The sequence below is a fragment of the Panicum virgatum genome, chromosome 2K (assembly GCF_016808335.1).
Source record: "Panicum virgatum strain AP13 chromosome 2K, P.virgatum_v5, whole genome shotgun sequence".
Lineage (NCBI taxonomy): Eukaryota > Viridiplantae > Streptophyta > Magnoliopsida > Poales > Poaceae > Panicum > Panicum virgatum.
In genome coordinates this window covers 68,072,368-68,090,886 of record NC_053137.1, presented here as the reverse complement: position 1 = coordinate 68,090,886, position 18,519 = coordinate 68,072,368, and the positions used below count along the sequence as shown (strand labels likewise).

Genomic DNA, 18,519 nt, shown 5'->3' with positions numbered 1-18,519 from the left:
AATACCAAACACAGCCCGCGGTGGGAAAAAGGCCTGGTAGTGATCTGAGAGACAGGACTGCTGCAGGTGGATGTGATAATTCCTTTTGTTACCGTTTGGACTTTGGATGGAGATGCGTCGGCCAGCCAGCCGTCCACTGTAGTACCAGTATCATTCCCGCTTCGGCTTTGCTTGGATCGATCACTAAGGCTGTCCGCAGTGGACTCTCCATCCCGTCCGCAACATAAACTTCCAGTAGTATATGGAGAAAATTTTGCTGCAGCAGGTACTCTAAACGGCTCTGCATCGTTGCGAACGGAGCAGTGGCTCTGGACAGACAGCGCGGTACGGACGAAACTCCAAACTATCGATGCGTGGGCCCCCTTCGTCCTTCGCGCTCGTCCCCAACCGTCGAGCTCGAGGTGCCGAGCCTCCCGCGGATGTGGGAGTCCGAGCTCGAGCCCGCGGCCGGAGACGCACGTGGGGGGCGGCGCTGGAGCCCCGCGGTCGGCCGAGGCTTGAGCTCCGCCGCGGGCCGCGACCGGGACGCACGTGGGGGGTGGCGCTAGATCCGCGTGGGGGAGGAGAGCTCCGCCGGGCCTCTGTTCCTGCGAATCGCCATGGCAGCCGCTCGCCCTGGGCCGCAGCGAGGCCGGCCGCCAAGGCCCGCCGCCGTGAGCCCAGGACCCCAGCGAGGCCGGCTGCCGAGGAGGAGATCCATGGCCTCCGCCGCGCGCGGATTCGACCGTCCGTCCGCGCTTGCTGGCGCCGCGGAGAGGGCCCCTGCCGGCCGGCCTCACTTCGCCGCACCTCCGCCTTGCCGTGCGCCTGCCGCGCGAGCCGCTCCTGCCGGCGTGCTTGCTCCGCTGGGGAGCCGCCGTGCCGTGCAGGCCGCTCGGCCCGCTCGCCGCCGCAGCTCGCCCGCGCGGCCGCTCCGCCGCCGCCGGCTCCCCGTCCGCCATGGCCCTGCGGAGGGTGGGGGGGCGAGCGCCGCCGGAGTGAGGGAGGCCGGCGAGCTCGAGGCCCTGGCCGCCATGGGAGGGTGCAGGGAGGAGGGCCCGCTCCGCCCAGCCATGGCCGCCCCGCCGAGGTTGCCCCGCCCCGCCGTCGGCACCCGGCCCTGCTCGCCACGTCGCCACGGCCGTCGTGGCCATGATCCGCCCCCGTGCCGGCGCAGCAGGGGAGGGGGAAAGGGGACGGCCGGTGGGGGAGGGGGACGCAGGACGCGTGCGGCCCGCCTGCCCGCGCGCCGGCTTGGGCGCCGCTGCTCCGCCGCCACAGTCCCGCGCCGGCCCCCGCGCGCGCCAGCCGCTGGCTCGCCACGCGATGCCCTCGCCGCCCCGCGCACGGCTCCGCGCAGCGAGGTGGGCTCCCCACCGGCCCACCCTGCTCCCGCCGCCATGGCGCCGCGCCGGTCGCGCCGCGTGCCCGCGGCCGTGCTCCGCTCGCGCCACAGGCCGGCGGCGGAGGAGGAGCGCGGCATGGAGGAGCCGTGGGGGCGCCGGACGAGCAGTGGGGGCGGAAAGGGAGTGGCGGTGGCGGTGGCGGAGAGGGAGGGAAGGGGGCGGAAGGTCGGCGGGGAGAAGAGATGGGGAGGAGAGAGAAAAATGGGGAGGGAGTGGAAAAAATTGAAATGTGGGTCCCATGGCGTGGTGGTTGATATAGAGAGTGGATGGGTGCGGAAGAGCGGGATATAGAGCAGAGAATCTTGATGACCAGGACAGAATATTCTGTTTAGAGAGTGAATTTAGAGAACGACGAGTGCGGAGAGCCTAATAGCAATGTACCCCATCCGTTCTAAAACAAATACAATTATAGAGTTCAAAATTTGTTCCATAAAAAATATAAATTTTGATCTACTTATCGCAAAAAAAAACAAGCAATTTTTGGAACATTCTCGCAAAAAACAACTAACACATCATCCACTCATCACAAAAGATAAATAGTATTTTTATAATTTTACATATAGCATTAGTTTGCGTGTTCGGTCCCAAAATTACATTTGTTTTAGAACGGAGGAAGTAATGCCCAATAAAAACAGGTATCAGTAGAGTGAAGGGGCACATGCCGTCGGTAGAGTCGACCACATTTGGAAATGCATATCGTCATTTTTCCTAATATTAAAAAAATTAATATTTTGATAATGAAGGTGCTCCAGCAGATTACTAATTCAATCTCCATTACGCGCCTCTCTCTCTTACCTAAATGAAAGAGATTTTTCCGCTACCTTATTTTTGATTATTGCATTTTGATAGCATGCTGAAGCAACTATTATCTAAAACATAAAAGTAGTTATTGGTAATGAAAAAAGAATATAGTTTGGATACGAGTAATATGTTGGAATGCTCTCAGATGGCTCACCGCCGAAAAGCGTCGCACGGTTGCCACACTGCAGAGTGCAGACGAGACGATGCAACCCATGGCCGCTGCCACCGTGCGCTGGAGTTGACTCCACTGCACCCGCCCGCAGCCGGACCGGACCGACACGCTATGCTGCCGGTGGCCTCCGACCGACGACACCAAGCGACAAACACCGCGCGCGCGGGCACGCCGACCGACCGACGCCCACGCGGTTTCCGCCTCTCCTCCTCCGGCTAAGCTCTCGGCCTCTCCACCTAGCTAGCTAATAAAAACACGCCATCGCCCCGCCCGCACGGCCTCAACCTCCATTAATTCCCACTCACCTTATAATTCCAAGCAAGCTAGTAGGCATGGACGCCATCTTGGCCGACGCCGCCATCGCGCGCGCGCTCCACCTGTCGGCCATGTCCTCCCACTCCGCCGCCTCCCTCGTCTCAGCGCCCGCGCCGCACCACCAACAATCGCCGCTGCTCGCCGCCGCCCACCTGCCGGCGCATCTCACCCCCGAATCGCCGCCTTGCCCTGCTGGCGGGCGCCGCAACCACCACCAGCAGCAGCAGCTGGCGCCGGCCGGGGGCCGCGCGGGGAAGAGGCGGCGGTCGCGGGCGTCCAAGCGCGCCCCCACCACGTACATCACCACCGACCCCGCCAACTTCCGGATCATGGTGCAGCACATCACCAGCGTGGAGGCCGAGCTGCCGGCCGACATGCTGCTGCAGCGGACGGCGGCTGACATTGACACCCTGCTGCTGCCCGCGGACGCCCAAGCCGGAGTGGAGGCGTCGTCGTCGGCGCTTGCGCTTCATCAGCAGCCGTGCTTCCCGACGCTGGACTCGTGGAACGTCATGTACGACGACGGGATGAGAAGCGACCTGCCCTGACTCTGACTCAGCCTCTTAATTAATTTAATTATATTGCTCAATCAAGGCATTATTGCAGCACTGTTGATGATTAGTGAGTACTAGTAGTAGTGATTAATTTAGGACGTAAGTACTACTCCGTAGGAGTACTCTCTACTTAGATGGAGCTGCCTGCTATCTGTCTGAGTAGCTGTTGCAGCAGCTGCCTACTAGCAGTAGAGTATGCATTGCAGTGCAGACTCAAAGACCGACTGATCCAGCATGCATCTTCTTCTCAACTGCTTGTTCTACCGTCTGTCTGTCTGTATGTCTTTATGGTTCACAACTCTGAATGATTTGATTTGATCAGCATTGCCTTCTCTTATTTGATGATCTGCTGCTGGGGTCGATTCATCACTACGGCCTTGTTTAGCTGCCTTCAAAATTCCAAAACTTTACAAAATTCCACATCACATCGAATGTTTCAATACATACATGAAATATTAAATGTAGCTAAATAAAATAATTAATTACACAGTTTGTCTATAATTTGCGAGACAAATCTTTTGAGACTAATTAACCCATGGCGGGATAATAATTATCAAATACAAACGAAAGTGTTACAGTACTTTACACCCAAAAATTTACGCATCTAAACAGGGCCTGCATATGTATAAAGACTTTGATGCAGCCGCGCACCTCATTTGTTAAAAACAAGGCCATTCTGATTTGATTGGATTGGATTGGATTTTATGGGAGCGGAGCGGAGCAGAGCAGAGTGGCCTGCGCAAGGGAAGCGCTTTGCTACTGCTCCATGGGCCATGGCCCATATCCATCATGGGCCATGAGTATAGAGGACCAGATGCATGGGCCACCACGAGATGGGCTGCAGCATAGCATAGCTGCATATTCCTATTCCTGGGCTGGGATGGGCTGGGCCAGACCGAGAGAGAGCCCACCAACCAAAGGCAAGGCAAGCCGTCTTCTTCCTCCTCCTCGGCTCCTCCCAGTCCGGCCACTCCCACCGCGCGGGGCTCCACCACGCAGACGCAGCATGTCGACCCCGCCGCCGGCCACCCTGCGCGGCTTCCTCGACGCGCATTTCGCCTCCCCCGACGACCTTGCCGCCGCCCCGGCGCTCGCCCAGCTTCTGCGCCGCGAGTGCGCCGAGCTCGACGCCTCCCTCCGCCGCATCGAGGCGCAGCTCCGTGCCGCCGCAGCGTCCTGGCTCGCACGCTCCGCCGGGGGCCGCTCCGACCTCCGCCGCATCCGCTTCCGCTCAACAGGTTCCCTCGCTCCCCTCAATGCCAGCCTCACTAGTAAGGGTACCCTACCGACATATATACTCACATACATAGGGTTTTGCTTGCTATTGCTAGGCGGAGCCGTCGACGCGGAGGACGACGACGGCGCGGAGACGGTGCGCAAGCTCGGCCTGCCCGCGCTCGTGCGGGAGATCCAACGGATCCACACCATTCGACTCTACGCGGGTCAGCGTTTCTTCCTCTCCTCGTCATTTTCCGTCGCTCCCAACTGTAATAATGTATCATCCAAATCCTCGACGGCCGCAAAATAGACCCACCAAATTGGTTATGTTTCGTAATACTAACTTGCATGCTTTTTGTGCTGCAACACCATAATCTAATCAGATTTGGCAGCACATTTTTACGCACTCCACTCATCTTTCAAATTGCTAAGAAATGTAGTAAATAATCCTGTCCAATTGACAACCTTCTGTGTTGGTTTAACTGCCAGTCTCTGACTAAGATACTCAGGAAGGTTTCTACCCCCATAAACTAGCATCACATTGAGTTCACTATCTGAATAATTGTCGAGACCACACAGCGTCAAACTTACCATACCAGCTCACAGTTCCAACTTTGATTTGGCATGACATCTGCTTGTCTTTGCTATTTGCCACAGAGAGGATATGTCGTGGCATCTATATATCTTCTATGAATTGATATCTCAGTATGGTGTAGGAATGTATAGTTCATTCTATAACTTTGCTATGCTGACATTCCAGAAGCTACTCTACAGTTGGAAGCTTTGGTTGGCAACCTGGAAGATGTGGCATTTTCCATCGTTAGACAGGCCTCAAAGTTGAACCTGTCATCCATACTTAGAAAATCAAATGTGAGTTATTCTTCATATACTCGTCATCTCTGATGGAGCTAATAAATAGCCCATGCTGTAAGCATAGGTGTCTCAGCAAACTAAAAAGGGGGCCTACCCAGTGCCGTAGGCTTCCCGCACTGCGCGGGGTCTGGGGAAGGGTTGTTTTAAGCGCCAAGCCTTTCCCACACTAATGTGCAGAGGCTGGTGCCTCAGCAAACTAAACTGCAAATTAGTGCTAATCCCACCTTTTCAAATGTAGGAAGCAGAATTGAAGCATGCAAAGTTGCTCACCGCTGTCAATGCTGTGAGGGACATTGAGCGAGAATTGGTAAGGGTCAGCACGAGTAGGCCAAAGTGGACCAGCCTTATCATGGCAGTTGATTCTAGAGTGGAGAAAACTCTAGCCATCTTGAGGCCTCAAGCACTCACGGATTATCGGGCTCTACTTGCAGCGCTGGGTTGGCCACCTTCTTTGTCCTCACCAGACACAGAGAATGATAACTACTCCCAAATCCCAAATCCTCTAGTCCTGATGAATGAGGAAAATAAAGAGAAATATTCACAAAGCTTCCTAGCACTGTGCGCCCTGCAACATGTACAAGCAAACCGTGAAGTGCGCCAATGCCAAGCAGCAGCAGCAACTCCTGCCCTGGCAGATTCAAAGCACTTTGATAAAACTGCTTGCTTGGATAATGGACTTTGGGCAATTGATGAATTAGTTCACCCTGTTGCTTCAAGGATGGAATATCATTTTGCAAAATGGTCTGAGCAGCCAGAGTTCATTTTTACCCTTGTTTACAAGATAACAAAGGATTTCATGGATGGGGTGGATGATATATTGCAGCCTCTGATTGATCATGCAAGGCTAGCAGGCTTAAGTGCCAAAGAATCTTGGGTGACAGGAATGGTGAAAATGCTTGTAGGATACCTGGAGAGGCAAATTTTCCCAGCACTTGCCACCTCTAATCAGGATCAGACTACTGCTGCCAAACCTGAAGTGGAGTCCTCTTGGATGCACTTCAATGACCTAATGATTTCTTTTGATAAAAGAATGCAGCTTCTGGCAGATTCAGGAATTCAGAAAATTGCATCTCTTTCTGAAGGTCTGTCTAGGTCATTGTCTGTCTTTTCAATATATAATGAACACCCTGATTGGCTTCAGATATGGGCTAGTGTCGAGCTTAGTTCAGCACAGGATAAATTGAAATCTGAAATGGAGGATGAGACAAGTTGGTCATGTAGTGATAGTCAGCATGACCAGCTTGGTCACATGGAAAACTCAATTAAGTTTCTTCTCTCTACAAGAGAAGACTACAAAGCTCCACCAGTTTCTGAATTTGTTGTCAAAACTGCTTTGTCAATGAGTGAAAGAGGTCGTGCTCTGCCAAATAGGGGAATGCAGATCCACTATAACAGATCCTCTTCAGTCAAGTTCCTGAATGATTTTTTTCTTGTCTTGCGTGATCGTTGTGAGGCATTGCAATTGTCAAATACGGCTTTAGAAGATCAGTCTCTATCAAAAGCTTCATGTGCAATTAACGCTGCACGGTACTGTGAAAATGTGCTTCGGGAATGGGATGAAGATACCACCTTCTTGGATATGGGTCCTCAAGGGTCCCTGTTTACAGATGAAATCAGCTTTTTGGTTAAATTAGGGACCAATTATCTGGAACAGATACTGTCTGCCATTCTGCTTGAATTTGAAGATCTGTCATGGGAATATGTCCAGAACATTGGATCATGGAGTGGGCAAACTGCTGTAGATGATCAGATCCTAGATGAAGAAAACGCAGGAGTATCTCTTGGTTTTATTGCCTGTCTAGATGTTCTGACAGACAGGACCACCAAACTGAAGCAATATCTTAATTCCAAGGATTTCCTTGATCTTTGGAGGAGTATAGCAGAAGGCCTTGATTACTTCATCTACAGCAGCATACGGTGGGGTGAACTAAATTTCTCTGACACAGGAGTAATTCAGTTAAGAGTTGACACAAAAGCCCTGCTCCACATCTTTAGGCCCTTCTGTTCAAGACCTGAAGCTTTTCTCCCTTTCCTAAGTGAATCCCTGAGGTTGTTAACCATGAAGGAGTCAGATGCACATTACCTGCTGGAGATGCTAACAGATGACACGAGGAGTAACAACTGCTTAAAGCATCAAGGATTGCACCATGTAAATGCTGGACAGGCTGCGAAGATCTTAAGAAGCCGGAAGTTTGGTGGATAATCTTGTTAGCACAAAGTGTTGCTGAAAATGATCAGAAAGCTAATTTTGCCGTGCTGATGCCAGACTTCTGATATATTGGTATGAGTTTAGTGACACTGCAGCTGATTTCATGATTGAGCGAGCCTGATGTGAAAAATTCTACTTGGAGATTATGGATTCCAGGCTGCTGGAAAGACAGCTGTACACTAAACTAGGATACTGGGAGACGTGTCACTTTTCTATTGGCACGTGTGGCACGCAACCATCCTTTCCAAGAATGACAGGAATTTTACCTGTGCTGCCTGCTTCACTGAATTCATCAGGCGACAACTCGGGAGACTGCCGTTCACAGAGCTTTGTTATCATTGTGCTCCACTACCATGTAATCATTTTAAAATCTAACTGTTTGAAGTCGCCCTTGTGCAGAATGGCTGTGTTTCTGCTGCCTTGTGTGTCAATGCACATGGTCTTATTACAGAGGTTGATCTCTTCAAAAAGAAAATCTGGATTTCTGTTTTGCGACATCTGATAACTTTTCATATTTTTGAATTGGTCCCAGATTTGTTATAAGGCTAAGTCAAAGTTTAAATCGCTCCAGGTACCCTGCGATTTAGTTTTCTGGGAAGTAAGTATATTACAGTTTTAGATTCTCTTTCATTTATATTCGTTCAGAAAAAAAGGGAATATATAGTTTCTATACTCTATATTTGAGCCGAAACTGGACGCCGGAGCTAAGCCAACCCATTTCTTATGGCCCCCTTCTTTTCCAACCGGGCCCAACGGCGGCATTCCCTTATCCTCCTTGGCTGATAACGGTGGCACCAAAGATACATATGCCGCAAAACTCAAATGATTATGTCATTGTTTGTGGCGTCATCGGTTTGAATTGACTAACCAAATAAAGGCCATGCTTTGTTTCAGCTAGTAACGCTGGATTTTAAACTACTATTTATAATCCCTAGCTAGGTGAGGTGAAAACAGACACCCAGTTTTGGACCGTTAGCTTGTTTGGAAATTGGAATTCATCAAAGACCTAGCTGCAACTTTGCAAGCAGGTCAAATGAAGGAAGCCTCTGATCTTGTTTGGAACTTATATATAACCCCGTGACTTTTACCTGGTCGATCCATGTCTGAGCAACACAAGCCCTGAGATAGGATAGGATGCAGTTGGAGCGTGCATGTATCGGCTGGAACGTGTCAACAGCAAGCAATGCTTGGAAGTACTGGAAAGAAACCTATAAGGCCCTGTTTAGTTCCCAAAAAAATTTCTACAGTATTCGTCACATCGAATGTTCGGACATATGCATGGAGCATTAAATGCAGTTGAAAAAAATAACTAATTACACAGTCTAACTGATTAGCACGAGATGAATCTTTTAAGTCTAATTAGTCTATGATTAGATATTATTTGTCAAGTAACAACGAAATGTGCTACGGTACCAAAACCAACAACTTTTCACCGACTAAGCATCTCACTCCCTTGACTTTGCGCGCACCTTGCCTGCCTTATATTCATGTCGAGCCTCCGTATCTAGGATGATGCTCGATCCGTTTGGAGTTTGCATCAATTGGTCATCTCGTCACGTTGATCATATATATCTACTGTATGTATTCCGTTCCGCCGATCCAAATTAAATCCAATGGGGAACTGCTGCTGCACGGGATCTGCCTCCACCACTCCATTTGAATCAAGTACTGTAATAATCAAGCTATCTTTGCTTAATTTCGATGATCTATGATCTGATTCCTCCATCTGGATGCATTATTCGTTCAGAGGTGACAAGAAGGAGCAGCACGTCGTCGTCGTCCAACAATTCGGCCGCCACAGCCACTACCAAGCACCTCAAGTCCTTCAGCATCAGCGACCTCCGCGCGGCGACCAAGAACTTCAGGCCCAGCTCGTACCTGGGCGAGGGCGGCTTCGGGTGCGTGTACAAGGGGTGGATGGACGAGGCGACGCTGGTTCCGACTTCCGACCAGGCCCGGCGTCGGCCGGATGGTGGCCATCAAGAAGCTCAAGAAGGAGAGCTTCCGGGGCCACAAGGAGTGGCTGGCAGAGATCACCTACCTGGGTGAGCTCCACCACCAGAACCTGGTCAGCCTGGTGGGCTACTGCTGCTCCGACGACGTGAACACCAGCAAGCTGCTGCTGGTGTACGAGTACATGCCGCGGGGCAGCCTGGAGAACCACCTCTTCCGCCGGGGCACGCAGCCGCTGTCGTGGCCGATGCGCGTGTCCATCGCCGTGGACGTCGCGCGCGGCATCTCCTTCCTGCACGCCCAGGACAACCCCGTCATCTTCCGTGACCTCAAGTCCTCCAATGTCCTCCTCGACGCCGTACGTCGTCGGCTGCTAGCTGTTGGCTTGCTTGCTTAGCTTGTTGGTTTCATGCATAATTTCATTGCTTGGTCGTCAGGATTTCCGGGCCAAGCTGTCTGATTTCGGGCTCGCCAGGGACGGGCCGACGGGGGACAAGAGCCACGTCTCGACGCGCGTCGTCGGCACCCGCGGCTACGCGGCGCCCGAGTACATCGCCACGGGGCACCTCTCGGTGAAGAGCGACATCTACAGCTTCGGCGTCGTGCTGCTGGAGCTGCTGACGGGGCGCCGCGCCATGGCCGACGCGCGCGGCCGGTCGTCGTCCACGGCGGCGCTCGTGGACTGGGCCAAGCCGCAGCTCGGGGACCGCCGGAAGCTCATCCGGATCATGGACACCAGGCTCGGCGGCCAATACCCCAAGAAGCAGGCGCAGGACGTGGCCGCGCTCGCGCTGCGGTGCCTCGAGGACGACCCCAAGAACCGCCCCGCCATGGCCGACGCCGTCCTGCCGGAGCTCGAGCGCCTGCAGCAGCAGCAGCAACATAACCACCACAAGGCCCCCTACACCGGTACCTCGTCGAGGTCGGACACGTCGACGCCGCCGGTGCACAGATCAGGCCGCCACTCCAAGCCCAAGAGCTAGCTTAGCTAGCTAGCTAGGTGTTACTGTACTTGCTAGTTACTACTTTATTTACCAGGTTTTGCTCGATCGTTTCACGACCTATCAGTAGTGTAGTGTGACTTAATTGGATCGGATAGAGAGCTATGGCATTTGTATTTTTAATTTTGGTTCCAGACACGCTTGATCCTAGCTAGACATTCATTCAGCTTAGGTGATATAGATAGTATGCACTACTCCATACGGATCGTGGGTTTGTTTTCAGTTCCGATTTGTGTGTAAATGGACCGTTGGTTGTCTGTGATTGGTGGCTGGTGCTAATTTGTTGTGAGAGAAAAGTACCGCTGGCCAGTGGCTGGTGCTGCTGGTTGCCAGCGGAACGGAGATATTTTCTGTATCTACTGTACCCACAGGGGCGGCAGCGATGACTGCTTGCTACAGCCTACAGCTGCATCTGCATTACCACTTATATGATCTTAAACATTCTGTACCACTCCTAGATGAGATCACGAGAGTGAGTGCAGAACGGTGTATGAATAGACGCCGGTCAATTGTTGCCTTCAATATTTTAAAGATGGCTTTGCTCTGACTCACCATGGGATAGCATGAAAAATTCGACAATGGCCCTCGCTGTGTTTAGTTCCCAAATTCAAAGTTAAGTTCATTATATTCGTCTCGCGATTTACAGACAAACTGTGCAATGTGTTTTTTATTTCGTCTAGATTTAAGTCTCCATGTAGATGTCGGGAAAATTTTTTTGGAACTTTGAATTTGGGAACTAAACACGGCGCGTTCCACGGACTTAGGAGCAGCTTTGTTCTGTTGTTCAGTCAGCGTCGCAGGATTCAGTCGTGCACGCAAACTCGTCCGCCTTTTTCAATTCATTGTTACTGTTGCCGAGACTGCTACAGTACCTGAGCATAATTGTTGGGAGGAGAATAGGAGGGAGAATTGTCAATGCAGAGCGCACAACTCATAAATAATTCCCCGGGGAAATATTGAGTGCAAACCATCTTTTCGGTGGAAACATGAAAACTCTGTGAAAAATTATAGTTGGAAGTTTCAAAAAAAATTCAAACGATGCACATCCATAGTGCATCATTAGATGTATTTTGTATCAAAAGTTGAGATGCAAACTCAATCTATAAAAATTCAAATAAAAACAACAAACTCAAAGTGCATAAAGCACTAGAAGACAATTTTGTCTTTATAGTGCACTTGCATATGGAATTTATTATTTTCATATGATTTTTTTCAAAATGACTTTGCATCTCAACTTTTGATACAAAGCACACTTAATGATGCACTATGGATGTGTATCGTTTGAAATTTTTTAGGGACTTGTAACTATAATTATTTAAAGGGTTTTCACGTTTTCATCGAGAAGGTGGTTTGCACCGAATATTTTCCCTAATTCCCTAGCATCAGCATCGATTTTCCTGTTTCTTTTTATATACTATATAGCAGGTATAGAATAGAATAGAACACTATCATGGCGTTTGGTCACTGTAATTTGTGATAAGCAGATTGAATTTCACATTAAACTGTCATGGTCAGGGAGACAATTAGAGCCAGCTTGAGGAAGAGAGATTAGTACGCAGTAGAAGCGAAGCAGCAGCACTGCAGCAGTTGTTGAATCTACTGATGGGTACCAGTGCCACCACCAACTACGTCCGATTGCAATCCCACTGACGCCGCTGCTGGCGGCTGCCATCTCCACCCCCGTTGCCCGCTCGACAGCGACCTCCATGCGAGGGACGGCGGAGTCCTAGATACAGCGTGGCCGACCCCCACTGGCGGCTGGCGCCACCTCCTCCCGTCCTGACGACATTGGTGAGCCGCCGCAACCCTAGTGGGGTTAAAATTGCAGCTTTGCTTCCCCGCGACATTGGCCACCGTAGATTCTTTTCCTTTTTGTTTATATTCATGCGATTCATCGAGGGATTGATAAATGATGGCACATGGTTGCTTCCCCGCGATGTCGTGCGGCAGTGAATGGAGAAGTAAGCTTCAAACAGAATGCTGTCCGTTCCTATCCTCCTTTCTCTCATCATCATCTTCGTATTGGTTAGCTTTGCTTCCACTCGTGCAACTCCTTTTTGCACAAATTGCTAGTTCTTTAACATAGCAGCGTGTGCATATATATAGAGAATGTCCCTTCGCGTTTTTGAGCTGTGAATCACTCACTGAGAATAATGGGAGTGCAGAGACAGATAGCCCGTGCTGCTTCTTTGCTTCATGCACTGGCTGTAGTGTGTGCCCTGTGCTGGGCATTGTCTGCTCGGTTTGTGCAGGGCCAGAGCCAAACTGGGCAGCTGACAGTGGATGCCTCGCTGCAGAATGCTAGGAAGATCCCTGATAAGATGTTCGGTATCTTTTTTGAGGTGAGAGTCAGGCTACAATCGTAGTATCAGTTAGCAGAATCATTAGTTCATCTGGTGTGACATCAACAATAGAAATTCTGAAACCAAAACATGGAAGGAATTTTATTGATTTTTCTGCTCTGACGGTAATCTGAGTAAGTTTCCGGATCGACTTGTAGGAGATCAACCATGCTGGAGCTGGTGGGTTGTGGGCAGAGCTTGTAAGCAACAGAGGTAATGAAAAGCAAACACTTACTTCTACACCTGCATCTGATATGGGTTGTGTTTACTGCATCTAGAAAAACACCTGCATCTGATAAGGCTAATGTCAGGATTGTATTGATGCATGACGTGCCCATTTTTCCACTTCTCCTTTTGTTTTGTTTAATTTGTGTAGGCTCTCACAAAGTTGTTTCCAGGATTCGAGGCTGGTGGCCCTAATACACCTTCCAATATCGATCCATGGTTGATCATTGGGGATGAATCAAGTATCATTGTTGGAACTGATCGAACTTCATGTTTTGCGCATAATCCAATTGCACTTCGGATGGAGGTTCTTTGTGATTCTAAAAGAACCAATGCCTGCCCATCCGGAGGTGTTGGGGTCTACAATCCTGGTTACTGGGGAATGGTATGGCAGTTCCATTTACTTATGCATGCTGAACCTATAAATTTTTCTGGAGCTGGCATGATATTTATCTATCCTATGAAATGCTGTGACTATTTTCTACCTTGCCTTGTGTGATATGTTTCTCTCATCTTCAGAACATTGAAAAAGGGAAGGTTTATAAGGTGAGCATGCATATTAGGTCATCAGATGCGGTGTCCTTGACCGTCTCATTGACAAGTTCTGATGGTCGACAAAAACTCGCTGCTCATACCATCACGTAATGTACTGTGCTGTTAACGCTAGCATGAGTGGATGCATACATTTTTATGTAAGACTTATGTGATTTTTCACTGCACTTTCAGAGGTAGCAAGAAATCCTTTGCAAAATGGACAAAGATAGAATTCAGTTTGAAGTCCAGGCAAAATAATACCAACTCCAGGCTTCAATTTACAACCAGCAAGAGCGGGGTGATTTGGCTTGATCAAGTGTCAGTCATGCCATTGGACACTTACATGGTATCCTACTGTATCCACTACTGCTTTTACTTTCTTTATTTTCTAGTGCGAACTTATTTCTTAGTGGTTGGTGTAACATATATGTTAATCTATTTCAACTGGCCCAGTTACATAAGGTTAGAACTTATAAGCAATGCTTATTTTCCTCCAACTTAGAGGTCCATTGACTGTTTGATCTTTATTCATTAAATTTTGTTTTAGGGGCATGGTTTTCGGAAAGATCTTTCTTTGATGTTGGCCAATCTCAAGCCTCAGTTTCTCAAATTTCCAGGTTTGTATCTTTGATTTTCTTATGCTAGTCTAAGGTTAAGTTAAACACGGAACATGCACTTATGGTGATGACATATATCTTGCATGGTTCAGGTGGTAACTATGCCATGGGAAATCACCTACGGAATGCATTTCGGTGGAGCGAAACTGTGGGACCATGGGAGGAAAGACCTGGTCACTTCAATGATGCCTGGGGATACTGGACTGATGATGGACTTGGATTTTTTGAATTCCTTCAGGTAGTTATACACGCAATTTGACTTTGAACCTAAGATATCTAATGTAAGTATACTTATTATTGATCGTTTCTGTACTGTAGTTGGCTGAAGACCTCGGTGCTTCACCAGTTTGGGTGGTAAATGATGGTAATTTCAGTCCCTGAAGACATTTGAGGTCTAGCTAATCACTTGATTTATGATGTGAAATTCTTTTCAACAATCCAGGAGCAAGCCTTAATGAAGAAGTTTCTACTGCAACAATAGCATCATTGGTTAAGGTATTTGCTCACATATTGTATGGTCAAATCTTCCTTTGATAAAGAATGGAATATGACTGAGTTAACTACTTCAGGAAAAACCTTGGTTTCTATTTCTTTAATTAATATTCTAGACAAAAAAAATGCTGGACAGCTAAATCATAAGGCCTATTTCTCTTTTGTTAACTGAAGTTGAAGAAATCATGAAACTACAAGGACATCTTAACATGTCCAATATGTTATGCAGATGGCAACATGATCTTGTTCAACAAGTGATTCTTGCTATGTGAACACAGGAAAACAATTAGTATAAGAAACACAGTTCACAACTCGTAGGCTTACTGTTATTTTTGTCTTGATGTTTTGATGGGGACATGTGAGGTGGGCAAGTGCTTCGCTAAGCTTTCAATAAAAGCTGGGCCAGCTGCCTTTGATCGAAAAATGTGAGGTGGCAAGTAGTTTTCTTTTAGTTGAACAAGCAGTGAGTTTACTGTTGTTTTCATCTATTTCCATAATTCACTCTGATCTGATGCCTGTAATAACTTGCTTTGGACTTCAGTTCCAAACTCACTGAATTCATCGGTACTGCCCGATCCAAGTTGACTATTTTTATCACTTTCTCATTGCTGCTTTCTGTATTTTGTTTATGCGTTGACTATTTCAGGATGTTGTTGATGGCATCGAGTTTGCCAGGGGAGGACCCAAAACACCTTGGGGTTCAGTTCGTGCAGCAATGGGACATCCAGAACCTTTTAAGCTTGATTATGTTTCAATAGGAAATCAAGAATGCTGGATGCTCTACTACAGAGGTTTGCCATTCAGCTATATACCCACTTGCACTACACCTGAACTCACATGATCTGGCATGTTGGTATATCAGTGTTTTTTCTGCATATCGGTTCTGAACAGTATAGGACTATAGGTTCTACTTTTAAGTCATCATATTTTGATGTGTAAGAATATAGTTCAGTGTGCCTTTTATGTTCAGTTATGCAAAAAGAAGAAGGCTCATGCTCTTTTGTTTTTCGTTTTATAGGAAATTACCAAAAGTTTTATTCTGCAATTAAAGCTGCATACCCTGAGGTCAACATTATATCAAGTTGTGATAGATCGACTATTTCTCCATCCAACCCTGCTGATCTGTATGATGTTCGTGTAATGTCTCTATGCTATTTCCTTGGTTGCTTGAGAAAATTTTTTACCATGGTTGACAAAAAACATCATCTTTTGGGCTGCAGGTCTACACCTCTTCGAGTAATATGTTTTCCAGAACTAGTATGTTTGACAACACACCACGTAGTGCGCCCAAGGTTTATTCTGATGCTCTCCGTATATCGCAATGTTTTATTTCAAAACTTAACACATAGAAATGATGGAGAAATACTCTGACTCCTTAGGCAATTGTTAGTGAGTATGCTGTGACTGGGAATGATGCTGGCAAAGGAACACTGGTAGCAGCACTAGCAGAGGCTGCATTTCTCATTGGATTGGAAAGGAACAGGTTAACTTTACTCTTTCTTCTTAATTGTAGAGTTGTGTCATACAAGCAATTCTCAGATTCGCATTGCTTGTGGCAACAAAATTTAAAATTTAAAGCGTGATACTAATTTGTTTGATTAGAAAAAGTATATTGAAACCTAAAATTTTTTGTATCTGTTTTGTTTTTGGTTACTGCAGTGATGTGGTCGAGATGGCGAGCTGTGCACCCCTTTTTGTAAATGACAATGATCGCAGGTACAGACTCAGCACCTTAAGAGAAACATGTTATAATTTGAAGTCTCGCTTTCTCCTTGCACAGATTTTGAAGATAAATTGGCATTCTGTTAATCAGTTCCAGAATCCGACTTTCATAATTATTTCATTCTACCATGTACTCGAATAACACACATGGTTTTCTTTACAATGAAAAATATGTGAAATTAGGTGGAGCCCAGACGCCATCGTCTTCAACTCGTGGCAGCACTATGGATGCCCAAACTATTGGATGCTACACTTCTTCAAGGATTCGAGTGGCGCTGCCCTTCACCCTACCACCATTCAGATCTCCGACTACGATCAACTGGTTGCGTCTGCCATCACTTTGCAGAATGCTACAGACAGAAGCCCTTACCTAAGAATAAAGGTAATCGCCATCGTCCAATTTCCATGTTTCAACAATCAGAAAAGTAGCAAATATGAAATAAAGGAAAAACAAGAATGGGCAAGGACGTTGGCAATCGAAATTTTGTTGCAGGTGGTAAATTTCGGGAACAGAGCTGTGGATCTCAACATCTCTGTGGTGGGGCTGGCAAACGGAATCAAGATGTCTGGATCGAAACAGACAGTTCTAACATCCAGCAATCCACTTGACGAGAACTCCTTCGAGCAGCCAGAGAAGGTCGGTCGGTTTACTGAATGAGGCATTGAGAAGTGATGCAGGTTATTGTTATAGCTGTGGAGCTAGTAGAGCCTGGTAGCATGCTAAGGAGACATGTTTGGTGAATCAAACTGTGCAGGTGGCGCCGGTGTCGAGCCCGTTGGCAAACGCGAAGCCGCAGATGGGCTTGTCCCTGAGGCCGTACTCCCTCACCTCGTTTGACCTGCTGCTGGAGGCGAGCAAGCATGCCAGCATCTGAAGAAGCAGCTGCGGTGACCAACCCAACGACGAGGAAAGACTGTACTGCATTGCCAGAGTATCAGTAGCTGTTGGATACGTACGCACCGGTGGTTGTAATTAAACATGTGCTCTGCGTAAGGCTGATGTTTAAGATGCTAGCGATTCCATGCTAACTATCAATTCATGTAATAGAAAAGGATCTTATTGTCAAGGAGAACAAGCTCCGTTGTAGTCTAGCTGGTTAGGATACTCGGCTCTCACCCGAGAGACCCGGGTTCGAGTCCCGGCAACGGAAAGAATGTCCCTTTTTTTTCTTCCTCATTTTTGCAGCTGCTGTCTGTCTCCTTTGGGACGCAGCCTCCTGCCTGCCTCCCTAGGGAATGCAAGTGCCAAGATAAGGAAAAGGCGGTGGTGCGTGTCCGTTCGCTGCGCTCTGCTTGGTCAAAGTGTGTGTGTTGTGTCCAACACTCCAAGCTTACTGTACCTCCAAGGCAAGGAAGGCCGTTACGTTGGGGGGCGGCGACCTGAGTAACTGCCAAAACTGACGCCTGCCTACCTACCTACCTGCGTCTGCGTGCGTGCAGCAGGCACCTGCCAGGAAGCTTTCTGCCCTGCCCTGTTCTCCACTCCATTCCAGGTCGTCGCATACTCGCATGGCATGCAGTTGCAAGCCATCTGGCATTCTGGCGGCCTGTTTCATTCTTCCCGTTGCATTGCATTGCATTGTTGGCTTGACTTGAATTGATAATGGCTTTTGGCTTTTGGCTGAAAGAAAGAAAGACAGGATCATCCATCCATCCCTCCATCTCCTCTGCAGCCCACTATTGTGTTGTATGTACGCGTCAGTTACGCGTGCGTGCTCACATTACACATGACAGCCCTTGTGTTGAGTATCTGCATCTCCATCTATCCCAGCTAGCTGTAATCTACTGTACGCGTTTCCAGCAGCAGTCGTTGGGTGTAGTCTAGCTTGCTTGCTTGCTGTTGACATTGGACACGGGTGACCCATTCCTGTCAATGCCTAGCTTGGGCAGGCTAATCACGTCCACCACCCGCCCAGCCCACACCTACATACATAATAAACAACCACCACCACCTGGTCCAAGACAGATTGAAAATACCCATCATCAATACAAAAAGAGACCACTGTAAAAAAACAACACAAAAAGAGACCGTGAACCGTGTGTCTAGTACTGTAGTATCTAATAACCACCTACAGATATAAGTAAGTAAACCAAAAAGATAAAAAT

At 48.4% G+C, this 18,519-nt stretch overlaps 3 protein-coding genes, 1 non-coding gene and 1 pseudogene across 6 annotated transcripts; all 5 read left to right on the top strand.

Annotated features, from left to right (window-relative positions):
- The first annotated feature begins 2,582 nt into the window (after window positions 1-2,582).
- On the top strand, window positions 2,583-3,564 carry LOC120694909 (calmodulin-binding protein 25-like). Its single transcript, XM_039978230.1, has one exon. It carries the CDS (start codon window positions 2,691-2,693, stop codon window positions 3,219-3,221), a length of 531 nt encoding a protein of 176 aa, XP_039834164.1. The 5' UTR covers window positions 2,583-2,690; the 3' UTR covers window positions 3,222-3,564.
- A 613-nt stretch (window positions 3,565-4,177) lies between these two features.
- LOC120694907 (RINT1-like protein MAG2L) lies at window positions 4,178-8,157 on the top strand. 2 transcript variants are annotated; one of them, XR_005683698.1, is made up of 5 exons: window positions 4,178-4,465; window positions 4,559-4,669; window positions 5,206-5,315; window positions 5,557-7,980; window positions 8,060-8,157. XR_005683698.1 is itself a non-coding variant. In XM_039978229.1 (4 exons), exons 1-4 carry the CDS (start codon window positions 4,234-4,236, stop codon window positions 7,519-7,521), a joined length of 2,418 nt encoding a protein of 805 aa, XP_039834163.1. In that variant the 5' UTR covers window positions 4,178-4,233; the 3' UTR covers window positions 7,522-8,024. The 2 variants fall into 2 exon arrangements, 1 of the variants encoding a protein (XP_039834163.1); XM_039978229.1 differs by lacking the exon at window positions 8,060-8,157 and having other exon boundaries at window positions 5,557-8,024.
- A 152-nt stretch (window positions 8,158-8,309) lies between these two features.
- On the top strand, window positions 8,310-10,836 carry LOC120694908 (annotated as a pseudogene).
- A 1,187-nt stretch (window positions 10,837-12,023) lies between these two features.
- Window positions 12,024-17,590, top strand: LOC120694903 (alpha-L-arabinofuranosidase 1-like). Of its 2 annotated transcripts, XM_039978223.1 has the most exons (17): window positions 12,028-12,823; window positions 12,982-13,036; window positions 13,222-13,433; window positions 13,568-13,689; window positions 13,775-13,928; window positions 14,130-14,199; window positions 14,292-14,437; window positions 14,518-14,563; window positions 14,642-14,694; window positions 15,338-15,482; window positions 15,710-15,828; window positions 15,912-15,983; window positions 16,071-16,174; window positions 16,351-16,407; window positions 16,597-16,795; window positions 16,907-17,050; window positions 17,169-17,590. In XM_039978223.1, exons 1-17 carry the CDS (start codon window positions 12,635-12,637, stop codon window positions 17,286-17,288), a joined length of 2,007 nt encoding a protein of 668 aa, XP_039834157.1. In that variant the 5' UTR covers window positions 12,028-12,634; the 3' UTR covers window positions 17,289-17,590. The 2 variants fall into 2 exon arrangements, with proteins under 2 accessions (XP_039834156.1, XP_039834157.1); XM_039978222.1 differs by having other exon boundaries at window positions 12,024-12,823; window positions 16,597-17,050.
- On the top strand, window positions 17,492-17,564 carry TRNAE-CUC. Its single transcript has one exon. It is a non-coding gene; the product is annotated as a tRNA-Glu (tRNA).
- Window positions 17,591-18,519: the final 929 nt, after the last annotated feature.